The sequence below is a fragment of the Betta splendens genome, chromosome 11 (assembly GCF_900634795.4).
Source record: "Betta splendens chromosome 11, fBetSpl5.4, whole genome shotgun sequence".
Lineage (NCBI taxonomy): Eukaryota > Metazoa > Chordata > Actinopteri > Anabantiformes > Osphronemidae > Betta > Betta splendens.
This window is the reverse complement of record NC_040891.2, coordinates 15,913,348-15,927,576: the sequence shown is the minus strand read 5'-3', so window position 1 is coordinate 15,927,576 and position 14,229 is coordinate 15,913,348. Positions and strand designations below refer to the sequence as shown.

General features: G+C 50.4%; 1 protein-coding gene across 2 annotated transcripts in view; it reads right to left on the bottom strand.

The window, feature by feature from the left end:
• Positions 1 to 14,229, bottom strand: part of LOC114866081 (glutamate receptor ionotropic, kainate 5-like) — a 52,887-nt gene that overhangs the window by 21,340 nt on the left and 17,318 nt on the right. For both annotated transcript variants that reach the window (XM_029167725.3, XM_029167724.3), the window contains exon 3: positions 2,036 to 2,194. In XM_029167725.3, coding sequence (XP_029023558.1) covers positions 2,036 to 2,144 — 109 coding nt within the window. In that variant the 5' untranslated portion in view covers positions 2,145 to 2,194. The remainder of the gene's footprint in view (positions 1 to 2,035; positions 2,195 to 14,229) is intronic.

The following is a 14,229-nucleotide window of genomic DNA, read 5'->3' as shown; positions in this document are numbered from 1 at the left end:
AGTTGCTGGTGCTGCAGGGCTCGTTGTGAAGCTTTAGACCAGTTTCGACCTCCAGCGTTGGCTTTGAACATCATCAAGTGTCGTCCTGTAAAATGACACGTTCATATCCATGGGCAAAATGAGTTGACTCTTGCAGCCACTGTAATTGCAGACTACTGTACCTACTTTACTACACAGCCGCTGGTCTGTAGTTCAGAGATTTTCAATGACGGCCGTCGCTAACGATTGCTCACAGTGACTGATGGAGCAGGTTTCTGCAGCTGAAGGACACTGATGCAGCTGAATTAAAACTCTTCCCTGCAATATTTATGAACTTGACTTGACTTTTAATCCTGCCAGAGGACAAAGTGTCTGCATGATGATGTCACTGGCAGATGTCCGTCGTGTCTGTTCCCTTCATTGTTCAGCGCTGTAATCATCATTGGACACGATGCAGTGAAGAACAGGTGGGGCAGCGCTGCTTTACCTGCAGGGTGACGCTCAGACATCCAAACTGAACGGATGTAACGCACTGAATAATGTATGTACTGATGAACGCTGCATGTTTCAGGTGTGGGAGGCTGGTGGGTGTTTGACTGCAGCGCTCATTAACCCGTGAGTCACGGTGGCTCCGCATCAGAGCCGTGTGGTCTCATCGGGGCCATTTCTCAGCAGTGAAGCTGCTCCATCAGCTTGTGTGTTTAACAATTAGTTCTTTAAATGCTGCTCATGTGAAGCTCATTATAGAGGCTTTAATGCTTGTTTCCATGGAACACAGATTTTAAACGAATCACCTGATGACACGTTAAATAGGAGCTGTGTCGTTCCAGGGAGTGTTTTACTGTTGGTGATGTCGTGCTTCTGCCAAAGCAGCAGGTGAAGTCAGGTTGAACTGCAGCCGCCTCTGACCGTCGGCGGAGCTCGAGTCCCTGAGGCACAAGCGCTTTTATTTTCCCAGCCACTGAATCAGGAGCCTTGAATTTTTGGTTTAGCTGAGTGTGTTCAAGTGGAACTAAATTAGATTTCCACCACCTGAAGAGAGAAATGAATCTGAAAGGAAAGTTTTACACACCTGAAAACACTCAAGTGGTTGAATCTGAACAAATAAACAGTCAAAGTTGAGCGTCTTGTAAAAAAAGCAGAGCATTTGTTTGTCTGCCTCACAACCATGTACAGTAAACTGCTAAACGTGTTCAACATATGAATGCGTTCCATTGGAGGACCTCGTCCACATGAAGGCAAACTTCACTTGTGTTCTGTTACTGTAGAAACATTGTCCCACGTGGCTTCTCTAGGTTTCCAGTCTGTTTATTGGCCTCTGCTGCAGAGCTCATCAGACGTCTTTCACTGTGGAGGAGGCGTAATTCTGGGCTTCTCTCCGTTTCTTCCTGCTGCTGAACCAGAGTCAACGTGTGAATGTTATTTTCACTGTAGCAAATGTGGATTTGTGCCTCTGTGTGTCTGAACGTGTCTCGTGGACGTGTGAGCATGTGTGGAGCAGTGGGTTTTATTAATGGCGGAGTGGAAAGTGACCGTCTGACCCGGTTGCCTTGGTTCTGCACCCTGAACCATAAAAGCAGGAGAGATTTGAACTGTGGGCAGATGAACAGAAGGAGAGTCTTTATCTGCAGCTAACTTTACTTCCAAAGTTAAATCTGTGCTTTTATTGGAGTTAATCTTCCTCTGGTGATGATGAGAACAGGGAATATGAGGAACTGATGGCTCTGGCCTCGCTGTGAGTCACGAAGGGAAGCTGCTCCAGTTGCAGCCTTCCCCAAACCCAGGAAACAGCGTGGGCTGGAGACAAAGGGAATCCACAAGGTGCTGGTAAGACAAAGACAGCGTGAGAGGAATAACGATGGTTGGGAGGAAAGGCGACACGCAGGAATCCAGAGGCAGAGGAAGTTACCGTGTGAACAGAGGAGCAGCGCTCTGGGTCGACTTTAACTGAACACAACAGACCTTCTTTTGCAGTGGGATCAAACTAGGGTACTGCGTCCACAAACACAGAGCGCAAACCATGATGAGAGGCTTTAGGGGGAACGCATGCACTCACCCATCCGGACAGCAGACAGGGTGTCGGCCCGGCTGAAGAACAGCGGCGCCACAGTCAGCAGCAGGACCACCGCGTAAATCGACAGCAGCAGTGCTGGCAGAGCCGGCATCTTCCACCGCTCCTCATGGAGAACGGTCTGCTGGCTGCCTGTACCGCCACCTGCAGGACAGGAGGTCACGTTACCACTAGACAGGAGAGCAGGAAAAAAGAGGACAGAGGAAGACGGGGAAGGAAGGAGGACCAGACTGCGAGTGAGCGTCTTCAGGAGGTTTCAGACCATTAGAGGTGGTAGAGGAGCGGACGCTTGATTCTTCAGTGGAGTCCGTAGCTCCGAAACGTTGTCGTGTCCGTGGGACAGTGTGTTCCTCCAACCCTCCTCCTTCTCTGGGCTTGTTCAACCTGTCGCTGGCTAAATGTTTATCACTGCCCTGCCAGTGAGACGTCCCACATGATTTTAAATGAGCTTCTGGAATGGAATTTAAATTGGCTGGACTCGATCAGGGCGAGTTCGATGGCAGAGTGAGACACAAACACCACAAGACGCAGAGCTAGCGATGCCAGAGAACAGCGAGGAAGGTTGGTCTGAAAGTGACACGGATCACAACAAACAGATCGAGCAGAAAGAAAACCTGAGACAGCTCCATGAGTTCAACAGGAGCGATGGAGACGCTGCACGGCTGCGTCACTCCAGCACCAGGCCATAAAACTGCTAAAGGAACACAGACACTATGCAGGCAGGAGTCTGAGTGGCAGAAAGTGAGACGTGTCTGGAGGCAGAAATAAACTAATTGTGCTAACAATTAATTAGGGTCTTTCCTGCAGGAAGCTGTGGTGTCAGCCAGCGGGGCCCTGCTGGTAGCAGCACCACAGCTTGGAGCTAATCACAGCCACAGCTCTATTAACTGCTTTCACTCAGCTCTCATTCACAGCGAGAGCAGCAGAGCGTCGGTTTAAAGCCGCGGACACAACAAACAAGCGTTCCTGGGGACACGTGGGCCAAACTCTCTTTTATCCTCATGTGATGCATCCAACCATCGCAGCCTGAGCTCGTACACACACACAAACAACGGTGACAAATGCCACCAGTAAGTAGAATCCTTTTCCTAGTGCGCCTCAATCTGAACATGTGGTCAAACAGGAAAGGTTAGAAAACACACCTTTAATCTTCCTGCGGCCGTAAAGGTCACGCTGGAAACGGGAGCTCACCTGAGCCGAGCAGCGCATCTCACACAGGAGCTGCGAGCCATGTGGGCAATAAAGAGCAGGAGAAAGGTTCCAGCCCACAAAGGAGAACGCTTGGGATAAAGCACTTTGTCTGCTGGGTAATGGCTCTTAATGCTCACCTAAATATAGGATATTAGTTCTCTCCTCCCTCGGGATAAGGAGATTTTGTTTTGCAGTGACAGCATCATGAAGCGCAGTGTGTTGCTGACTCAAACCACTATAATGACATGGTAATCCGCTCAATTAGACGCTGACACGCCACACATTTCTGCCTCCAAGAACAGCAGGCAGGCAGGCACACAGAGAACGAAGGGATGCGCAATTAAAAAATAAATAAACTTAAAGCGACAGGAGTCAGAATGGTGCAAATCAAGAGTGACAGGCTGGTGAAAATGGATTTCTCACAGCGGAGGAATCCTTTCTGTTATTTTTAATGGGTAGAATGAAAAAGCAGAAAAGAGAAAGACGCAGACAATCTGATCCAGGGAAGTGGATTTATTGTCCCTCTGTCAATCACACCTGCTTGTCTGTGCCTCTGTCAACACAGTGAGGCTGTCGGACATGTGGACTAAGTCACGCAGGCTCCAACAAGCAGCTTCTGCTCCATTTTGAGGCATTAAGTCATAGGAATTTATCTGAACTGTGTTCTTGCCAACAATAAACCTGCAGCAGCAGGTTCCTACCAGTGCTGCACTGGTGGCACATCACGTCCTCCAGTCTCAACCAAAAGCAAATCCATGGAATCCGGTCCGTGCTGCGAGTCTGAGTGACCGTCAGGCAGCAAACAGGAAGCAGTTGTGCTTCCAACCTCCACCTGGTAAACAGAATTATTCTGCCTCTGCCTCCAGATGTCGTCACGTCCACCAGACGTTTATGCTGCTAATGTGCTTCTCACGTCTCTGGACAGAACCAGTTCAGCTTCATAAGCGGATCGACACGGTGGCAGCAGCCTGTACCCACAGAACCTTCTGTCTCCTACACTCATCACACTGTTGGTTTTGGGTCACACTGATGAATGCAAGCAAAATAAAGACAGAACAACTGTGTGCAAACCTCTGCACAGACCTCGTCAGAACCAGCGTGAAACGAGCTGGGACGACTCTTATCTACAAGTCATTGCTCAGCAGCACAGGAATCTGTCTTGGTGACACCGGTGCTGACGCGCTTATCGACAGCCAGAAAGTTTGACGGCACATTATTCATCGGATAATTTAGAAACAGCAGTGGGAGGAAACAACAAGTGAAGGAGAAACGGGAAAGTTTTTCATAGTTTTAAGGATTAAATGAAGGTGAAGACCCCAGTTCATCAGTTCTGGCCCGTGTTCTATTCCCAGGTCCACCTGATCTGAATGGACTGATTCAAACAGCAGCACCGCTCTTTCTTAGTTTGTGTCAGCTCTACTCTCAAATGTCAGAAAGGCCAAGGTCCAGAGCTGCAGTTAATTCCAGTGAGCTAATCAAACTGAAGTGAGCACTTTATTGCTCTTTATGTTCATTTAATTGCTTTTTATTTCCAGCAAACTCATTTCCACATCTTTGGAGACTCAATGTTTTCCCACGTCACTGAGCTGTTCTGTTTAAATTTGCGAGGCCATTATCAAAAACACAAATAATTTGCTTGTGGAGTCAGGGTGATGTACTGAGTAGCTCGCAGCGGATGGGAAGGATTTCATATTCATGTATTCAACCCACTTCTCCATCATCATTTGTTCACAGCTGGGCCCGGTCGGGCTCGCAGCAGAACAATGTGTTGGTCGCTGCTTCGTCACATCAAGGTCTCCCAGAGGTGTGGGACTAAAGCACGTCCTGCCGTTTGGGCCCCTTCACAGCAGCGGTACATTCTGTCAGTGCTGTGTTCCAGCTTGAACCACATTCAACTTTTGCTGCAATGCAACGTGACCAGTGGTCAGTGGATGTGGCCACTAGCATCCGTGGACGTAGGTTCCTGAAGATCAGTCTGAACCCAGTCCCACCCCACACACGTTGCTCAAGGACTGGCAGCCCTTTGAGGCCACCCTGGTCCACACCGCTGACCTGTTAATCTCCTGCCTTTGCCCTCTCGCTTCCTCCGCTGCGTTCTGCCAACGGGACAGCGCTGCTGCCAGACAAAGCTGTATCTCTGTTCAGAGTCAGTCTGCAGCAACACGAGGCGAGGGAACGGACAAATGCAGGAGAGATGAAGGGCAGCTGCAGCAGAGGGAAGGGCACACGGTGACCTCTGGGTCTCCTCTGCACTCGGGTAAAAGCTCCCGAGCCGAGCCAGAACAAACTCCACTGTCAGCAAAAGTAAAGGAGGAAGAGGAGGAGGAGGAGGGGGTAAATTAAAGAGGCAGTGGAACGAGCTGTGAGTAGGTGTGGATAGATTTATTGTAAATTAGAAATGGGGGGCGGTGAGAATGTGAAGGAGGAAAAGAAAGGAAGGAAGGAAGGAAGGAAGGAAGGAAGGAAGGAAGGAAGGAAGGAAGGAAGGAAGGAAGGAAGGAAGGAAGGAAGGAAGGAAGGAAGGACACAGGAAATGAAATGGAACGATGAGAGGAAGAGGAAGAAATGAACATTTTGTTCATTTTAATTTCTGTTACAGTTTCAGAGCAGATTCATTCAAGCAGAAAAATTAATAACAGCAGAGGAAAATATGCTAAAGAAAGATTTCAAGGCTGTTCATTTCTTAAAATGGTTCCAGAACCGACACCATCTGGTTTCACGTCATCATTTTATCACATGCTGCCATAAGACAAGGTTCTATAGGATTCAGTCCTGTCCAGCTCTTCTTCAGCAGCACTGATGTCAGGGACATGTTTGAGGCAGCATCTCTGTCATCAGAACCAGCCAGTCGCTATCACAGCCTCCTCCTCCAACGACGAGTAGGAACATCACCTCTCGTTAGAGGAGCCGTGCTCCGCGGCGCCGCCGGTCGCAGGGAACCGACAGCATCTCTGCTCTAATCGGCTTCACGGCCACATAATTCTGAGAGAGAAAGAACAGACGCAAAGCAAATCTGAGATCTGTGGCTCATAGAGAACAGACTTCAATGTCACAGAGCGACCTTCACCTGGCACCAGAAACACCAGCTCATGCCCAAAAGGGGAAAAGGCTGTGCATGAAGGGAATGATCCAGTGGAGATATTACTTCATCCCCTGGATACAAACAACAGGAAACGTGAAGAAGGAGCTCAGCCACTGAGCTCTGAACAAAGCCTGTATTATCACCACAGCAGCAGCTCTGTTTATCTGGGCAGGGGCTCAGCCAGAGGGGAGCACAAATCCTCAGGGCTGAATAAGTGCAGATATGCCATCCACACAGAAGCGGCTGCACTCTGAAGACAGGCAAATTGCCTTTTTATCGTCCCACACTGAGCAGAGGTGCGTAAACTCCACTAATCAACAATCATGGACCCAATAAGTCCGTAATAAAGCTCCTCACTGAGAACGTCAACAGGTTCCACTGAGCTCAGATCTTTGCTTGTGTTGGACAGAAGTTGGTGGAGAAGCAGCTGGAACCCTTCGGTTTGACTGTGGACACTAACTTTTGGTCTGTGATGGGACCAGTGACCAGTGGGAACCAGAGCAGCCCAGTTGTGTCTGGATTCTGAGACGAACCCACACACATGCATGGATCCACCTTGGATCTCTGGCTGGACCCTGAAGTCTTGGTTCCACCTCAGGCAGCGCAGCCGCCGTCATCACATGCTGCTTTGAGGCAGGAGTGTGGACACGGCTACTGCTGCTGCAGCATCATGTGACAAGATGCAGGACCAGGTCTGTCAAACTGGACCTGGGTCTCAGTGTGTCCAGGACTCACTACTCAGCCGTGAGATAAGAAAGGCTGACTGCAGGATGGAGTCCGCCACGCTGGCAGGTCTTATACCAGACTCACTGTGGTATTAATATGCTAATCATGTCTGGAAAATTCATTAGCTGTCTTATAAATATTGATTTACTGTCCATTAAGCATTCATAATCCTCCAAATAAATATTGAATTAATGCAAGGTTAAAGCAGACACTCTATCAGCGACATCGCCTCTTCCTGCCCTGCAGCGGTGTCATCCCTCCTTTTCCAGCCTCATCTGCCTTTTTTAGCCCAGGAATGATGACGTGATTGACAGCCCGGCTTCCTCTGGCCTCCAGCCCGTCTGACCTCCGCCGGCCTGCTCCCAGGATGAGGCCAGAGTCCAACAGTGTGTTAATCGGACTGGAGCTAAAATTAAAACGCAGCTCCCTCCTTCCCCGCTGACAGGCTCTCCCCTCGTCTCCATGGCCCAACACCTCCTTCCTGTCTGTCACGGTCACTCTCCATCACTGTCTCCTGTTTATGTGCCTATGAGGTTGTTCTTCTCACTGATCTGAGCTCGTGCTCAGTTTCTCTTTCCCTTTCTCTGCCACGTGCTGACGCACAATTGATTCCACAGGTAAGTGTAGGCTGCTTTGGGCTTTCTGCTCCATCAGGAAGCTGTGGACCTCTAAGCCGCCCCTTCCTCTCGCTGCTCCTTTGTTTCCGTGGCAACACATCCTCGACACTCGCTGTGTGGATGTGTCTGGCGGCTGACACTGAAGGACGTGTGTGGCCTCCTGAGTAGGACAGATGTGAGGCTGCCATATGTCCGTGGATTATCCAGTGTCTCAGCACCAAACGACCATTCATTGAGTCCGCTTTCTGTACAGGCTTCATGCTCAGTGTTCATATCTGAGAGGAAAGCCTCTAATGGAGGACAGCCCCGATGCTGGGAGAGCATGAAAGACCTCGTCCAAGCACTTTGGTGGTCAGAAGTTTGGTCAGCGGAGCATCACCTTCATCTTAACCACCACTCAGTGGCTTCACCCTAAAGTGTGGTTACACACAAACTGAATGTAATACACAGGAATTGGTGTCTGCTCAGATCCTAATGTTTGTGTATCGCATTCTCTCTGTAACTCAGCACTGAGCATTATTATCGTATCATCTTAGGATGGATGGACATAAAGCAACGGAGGAGCAGCTAAAGAGTCGCACCGGCTGAAATGATGTGACATCAGCTGAGAATAGAAGAACAGATTTGTCCTGAAAGTTCAGTGGCTGAGTCATCGGTTTACAAATCCTTGAGCCTTTAGCCGTGAGAAGCAACCATGGCAGGCGGAGGAACGTGACCTTTAACCAGGAACTGACACTTCAAACTGTGAAACGCTGTTAAGCCTCTTCAGAGAACAAACCAACCTGTGATGCTGTCATGTAGTGAAAACCCTGAGCTCATCTCCATCCCCCAACCTCTGGACCGGTCCCTTAACTACTGATACACAAACTCAGCGTTCAGCACCAGAGTGGCACCAGAGTCCATTTCCCACCTCCTGCAGAGGTTCACTAGGCTGAAGAGCCAATCAAAGCTCTGCTGAGCCGCCCACGGCGAGCTCACCGGCTCAGATCTGAGCAGTCACAGAACTCCAGAGGAAACGAGAGCAGCTGGTCACAGACAATAGATTCATGGGGATTTGAACCTGCGCCTACTCTATGTTGGTGCATTTGACAAATGAGGATGTGAGCTATGGCTTACACCATTTCCTGATGTGGTTTCCCGTTACCAGCAGTGACGACAGAGGAGCCTCAGGGACGGGAGAGAAGCGTGGGTGTTGATGGGAGACGTCCTTTGTTAACCACTCGTACAGTACCATTCTCCCAGAATGCACTGCAGCAGCGGCTCCGATAGGAACCTCTGTCTGACGGCCACTCGCTCAGTGTCGCCTGCTGATAGAGTCCAGGTCTCATAATGAGCCTCCAGTCACATGGCAAGCTGATGGGGACCAACAAAGACTCTCAAAACCTTAATGTGAGCGTGAGCCCCAGAAGACACCAGTTCTTTTCTTCACATCTCTCTGGGTTTTTCTAAGCGTCCTCGCTGCTTGTTCTGCTGTTAATCTTCCTCTGCTAAAGCTCACACAGTAAAACTACAGACATGATCTGACACACGTCAAGAGACAGCACTAAGCCATTATCCACCAGTCAGTTTTATTATCACACATCATTTATCCTCATAATCAAGTCACATCTGCTCTAAAGCTCAGAAACATCCTTCGTGTTGCGTCCCCTCCTCCATCTGGACGTGTTCATGTCAGGATCCTGGCCTGGCTCTGCCAGCCATTCTGTTGTTCTTACTCTGGACCGCACCTTCTCCCTCACCAGGCCCCGCCTCTGCGTTAGACCACGCCCACTCCCTCAGAAGTCCCCAATCAGTTCAGTGTCTCACACCTGTGCCTGCCCTCTGCTCCCTTCATATGTCACTAGCCCTCGTTTTGTTCACGTAGCTTCATGCCTAGCTTATGTTTTGTGCTAGTCATAGTTTGTCCGTTCATTGTTCTGTTCGTTGAATGTTTTGCCTCCTGGTGTATTTTGTTTAGTTTTAAAGTAGTGTTTTGTGTTTAAATTAAACAAACAGTTTTTTCTTTTCATGGCTCACTTTGGTTGTGACTCGCTCCAAACTCCCCTCAAGCAGGCGATCTGCCATTTTGTGTGGCAGAACCTGACAGTTCATGTGTTTTAGCTTCAGCCCGACTGGACACGTGATGAAGTGATGGCCATCCATCATGGCCGCCAGCTTCTAACCAGTCTGTACAGCATCAGGCTTCTTCCTACTTGTTCCTTTGGGGACTTGACAAACAGAGGAACTCGAGTGAAGAATGCATAAATTAAGGCATGCCTCTGTTCTGTCTTTGTTTCTGGGCTTGTCTCCGCTGACAGTCTAATCTCTTCCGCTGGCTCTGTGCACAGCGGACCTTTATTCCAGCTCCTCTATATGCTGCGAGAAGTAAGAGACGGGCCGGGCAGCGATAATGAAAGACAGACTCATCAGGACAAAGAGGGTAAAAGTTCAACAAAGAGGCGAAACAGACGCAAAAAGACTTATGGCGGAGAAAGCAGGTAGAAACCAGAGGAAGATGTGGCCACAAGTGGAAAAAAGCTCTGAATGTGATCAGGTGGGACTGGTTGGACAAGAGGCTCGGATCAGGGTCCGGCCTGGTTCCTTCACTAAACAGTGAGAGCGTGCCGATGCCTGTGGATAAATAAGCAAATGCAGGAAGGAGACGATGCATGTCTGGAGGTGGATCACCAAACCTGCAGGTCGTTAGGCTCAGTGCTGACTGACTGGAAAGAAACCTTGATCATTCCTGTATTTGTGTGACATAGGAATCTGGAGCCTAATGTGCCCTGTGTTTGTCACCAGGTTTATTTAGGGCCAATTGAAAGGAAGGCTGACGCTTGTTGGCTGCAGCTGCGTTCTGGTGACTGAGGCGTCTGAATGGCTCAGACACTGTTAACACTGGATCTATTAGCTGCTCCAGCTGTAAATCAACCCAGGCAACATGACGTTCAAACCTCGCAGCACTAATACAGGTCCCGCTGTACACGGCCCAGTTCTTCTAAACTCCGAAGGATCAATCATCAGCATGTGACGTGCAGCAGGGAGACGTCAGGAGGCAGCGAGGACGCGGGTTCGGTCTGACACCCTGCAGGGGAAGTGTGTGCGGCGGGAGACAAGGGCTCAGCTGGTCTGAGCGCTGGCAGCGCATGGAAAGGACAGACGGAGGGATCACATGAAGACGGGCGGAGACGGAGGGCTGACGAGGAGGAGGGGAGGAAAGGCACAAAGACGCAAATCTACATAAAGCAGAAGGACGGGACGGAACCGAGACAAAGAATGAGAGCACGGCTCGGGTTCACAAGTTCCGGGCCTGGTTCTGATGGTAAAGCCGGGTTGTCATGGTGTGCTGCGTGTGGACCAGCTCAGACCCACCAGCCTCGGTTCTCCCTCTCTCTCCTTTCTGCTCCGGTGACCCCGGGAGCAGGAAGGATGACGAGGAGTGAAGGTTTCCTGGAGCTCTGAGTGACAGCCAGGCTTCCAGGAGCTGAGCTGCTTTCGTCTGCCACAGAACATGCACAAGGACCTGTTCTGCGAGCAACTGCTTCCTTTACTTACTGTTCAGTGAGTTTTACAGCTGATGAAAAAGCCTTAATTCAGTGCTTCTCATTATTTTCTGTTACGCCCCCCACAGGAAGAAGTAAACATTCACGGCCCTCTCAGAATTTGATTTGATTGGTTGGATTTGAACCTACAACATTAGCATCACTTGCGTTTGTCTCATTATCTCCCTCTTTCTTTTTATCCAAGTAAGTACTTTTCCGTGGTTTGTTATGTACACATGTGCTCAGCATGTTCCCCGGGGTCACTCTGCCTTGATTCAAATTCAGATGCTGTTTTCCAGCGCCGATAGATGGACCGTCTGCGTTGGCTTGCTGTCCTCAGCCAGGTACTGATGGGTGTGCTTTACGCGACACGCCAGCTTCCCTGGATCTGTTCCGCTCCGGCTCTCTGGGTAATCACACAGGCTCTGGCTGCACGGCCACACGGGCAGCACCAGTTGAACAGTCTGGGCTCGAGTCTGAACATCCAGCAGGCGACGCCGTCCTCTGAGGAAGCAACCGCAGCAATAACGGCTTCCTGAAAGTCTTGTTGTGATGGAGGTAAGAAATAGTCATCCAAAGTGGTAGAGGCCTGAGCAGCAGATGGGCTTCGTACTGTCCTCACCTTGACCACTGGAGAAGGTGACATGACGTCATGAAGTCTGGGAGCAGAGCCTCCTCAGGACCGACGGACGGGAAGCCAGACGTTGGTCACCTGACGCAGGAGCCACAGGCGCCGGCTCAGCTTCTCCTAAACCTCCACCACAGTGACATCACAGTGGTCTGTCCTCAAAAGCAGGACAACGCCTCAGGGACACGCCGCCACGTGAGACAGAACCAGGGACCAGGGTGAAGGATTCATTACTGGATAAGTAAATCCTCCCAGAAGTCGCTGTCACGCTTGTAGGGAGGCTGTTTTCCCTTATTACTTCATCTCAGCTCAGACTGTGACTCGCTTATGCTGAAGTTTGATCCGCCCTCGTTCCGTTCGCATGACCTTCAGTCTAATTGGCTTGTGTGACTACGTTTCCCAGAGGCCCTTGCTGACTGTGTGTCTCCGGGTCACCCAGGGAGCAAGGTGTTGGTGAGCAGTGGAACCTATACGCCCAGACATTGGCGGCACGGATCCGGCCACCGCTCCGGTCCCGTCAGACGCTGTGAAGCTCTGGACGCGTTCCCTTTGAACCTCCACTGATGCTCTGATCTGTCGCCTGGTGCCACCCTTTGGTTCACGTCTACATGTAATAGAGGTCGAGTGATTAGATAAATTCATTTTCCAGACTTTGGCTTCTGACCCAGTTCATGCAAACCTGCTCACTGGGCTCAGACCAACACAGAGAAGCTCAATGCTGCTCACAGAGAAGCTGCGACCGACGCTGGTCTGTACGTTCGCTGAGCTGCTGAGCATCCGGAGCTGACGAGTCGACAGGAAAGAAGAGCTTCTTATCAGAAACTGGATTCATTTTTAGCTGCAACCAGTGGCTGAAGTGGGATTACGCAACACACACACACACAGGCCTCCCTGTATTTCACACTGCCTCTGGTCCTGGACTCATCTTCACCAATCTTTCCCCTCTCTCTATTTCTGGCGCTCTCTCTACCTCTCTCTGTCACTGTCTAGCCCACCCCCACCCCCCCCCCACCCCCACCCCCGTTGCCACGGCAGCAGTGTGAAGAACAGCAGTGATGGGAGGAGGGCGTCGGCATCGTGTGGGGATGGGGAGGTTATGGATGGCGACTGTCAGGAAGACCCTCCCCCTGGAATGACTGCTAATGCTATTGATGCTTTTCTGATTGAAGGCAGCTCGTTTATGAAAATCCGTGAGACGCGAGGGAGCAGCTCCATTGTCTGCTTTTTCTGTCTTTGGAAAACCCACATCACACACCAGCTTCCTCACCCACTCAACGGCAGCGCTCGGGGTTTGGGGCTATGTTGGACCCTGTCAGAGATATGGGCTTTGATCCTGTGTGAATGCGGCTCACATCCTGGTTCCCGGAACACGGAGCGTGAGGTCGAGGCCCAGCTGCCTTTCGCTGGTGACCAGCGCCTTTCTGTGTGTGAGCAGTGTGTGGCGTTAGTGGTAGTTCAAATGAAGCCTGAACAGCCTGCGAGGAGCTTCCTCTTCCTCCTCACCTCCTGGCACACACAGTGTGGGTCCAGTACCAGCTCTGGGCTCGGCCTCACTTTGCTTCTACTGAAGCTGACACAAGCCGCTCAGCGCTGAGCTGGCCTTTACGAACAGCATCACACCGCTCACACATAATGTGGTTTATGCTGATGAAACACAGAGGCACTGACGGCACAGTCCTCCAGCTGCTTCCTCTCCGCCGCATCCATCCCTCGTGACCTCTGATCCAACTCCACCAATGAGTCAGTATCACAAACTACAATCAAACTAGTCTGATCACTTTCAGCAAAGGCGTGAAAACCTTGTGTCTTTGAAGCTTGACATAGTTTTTACACGAGCTGTGAGTCCGTGATGTTTGAAGTGTTCCTGTGCTGTGCTGATGGATCTTTGGATGAGTTTCAATAAGGCTAAAAAGGCGGCATCCGGCCTCTCCTCCCGCCCATCAGCCTCAGACGCGACTCAGCATTGGCTGCCCTCCCGTCCCTAATCTGCTCTGCTGTTTATCATTGGCTGGACTCTGTAGCCTGTTCCAAGAAACACTTCATTCCAAGACTCACCTTGGTCCAAGATTCACATTTAATTTTGGCTCTGCTTCATGGCCGCTTTGTTACCACTGTCAGCTCCACTTCCCACCTATGGAACAAACAAATGGCCGTTTTCTTCTCCTGCACCTCTGGCACCTCATGTCTGTAAAACCACAACCACCACAACAAATGTGACACAAAAGGGCCACAAACAACTGATGTGAAGCTCCAGTGTGTGTGGAGTTCCCCAAGGCCCTGTTCCTGGCCATGTTGGATCAGCATCAATATGCTGCAGCATGTTGCTGCTTTGGTTTCGTCCTGAACCCGTGCGTCAAAGGCTTGATTTTCAAAAGCCCTGAAGTGTGAGTTCAGAGGTCAAACTACGAGCCAGC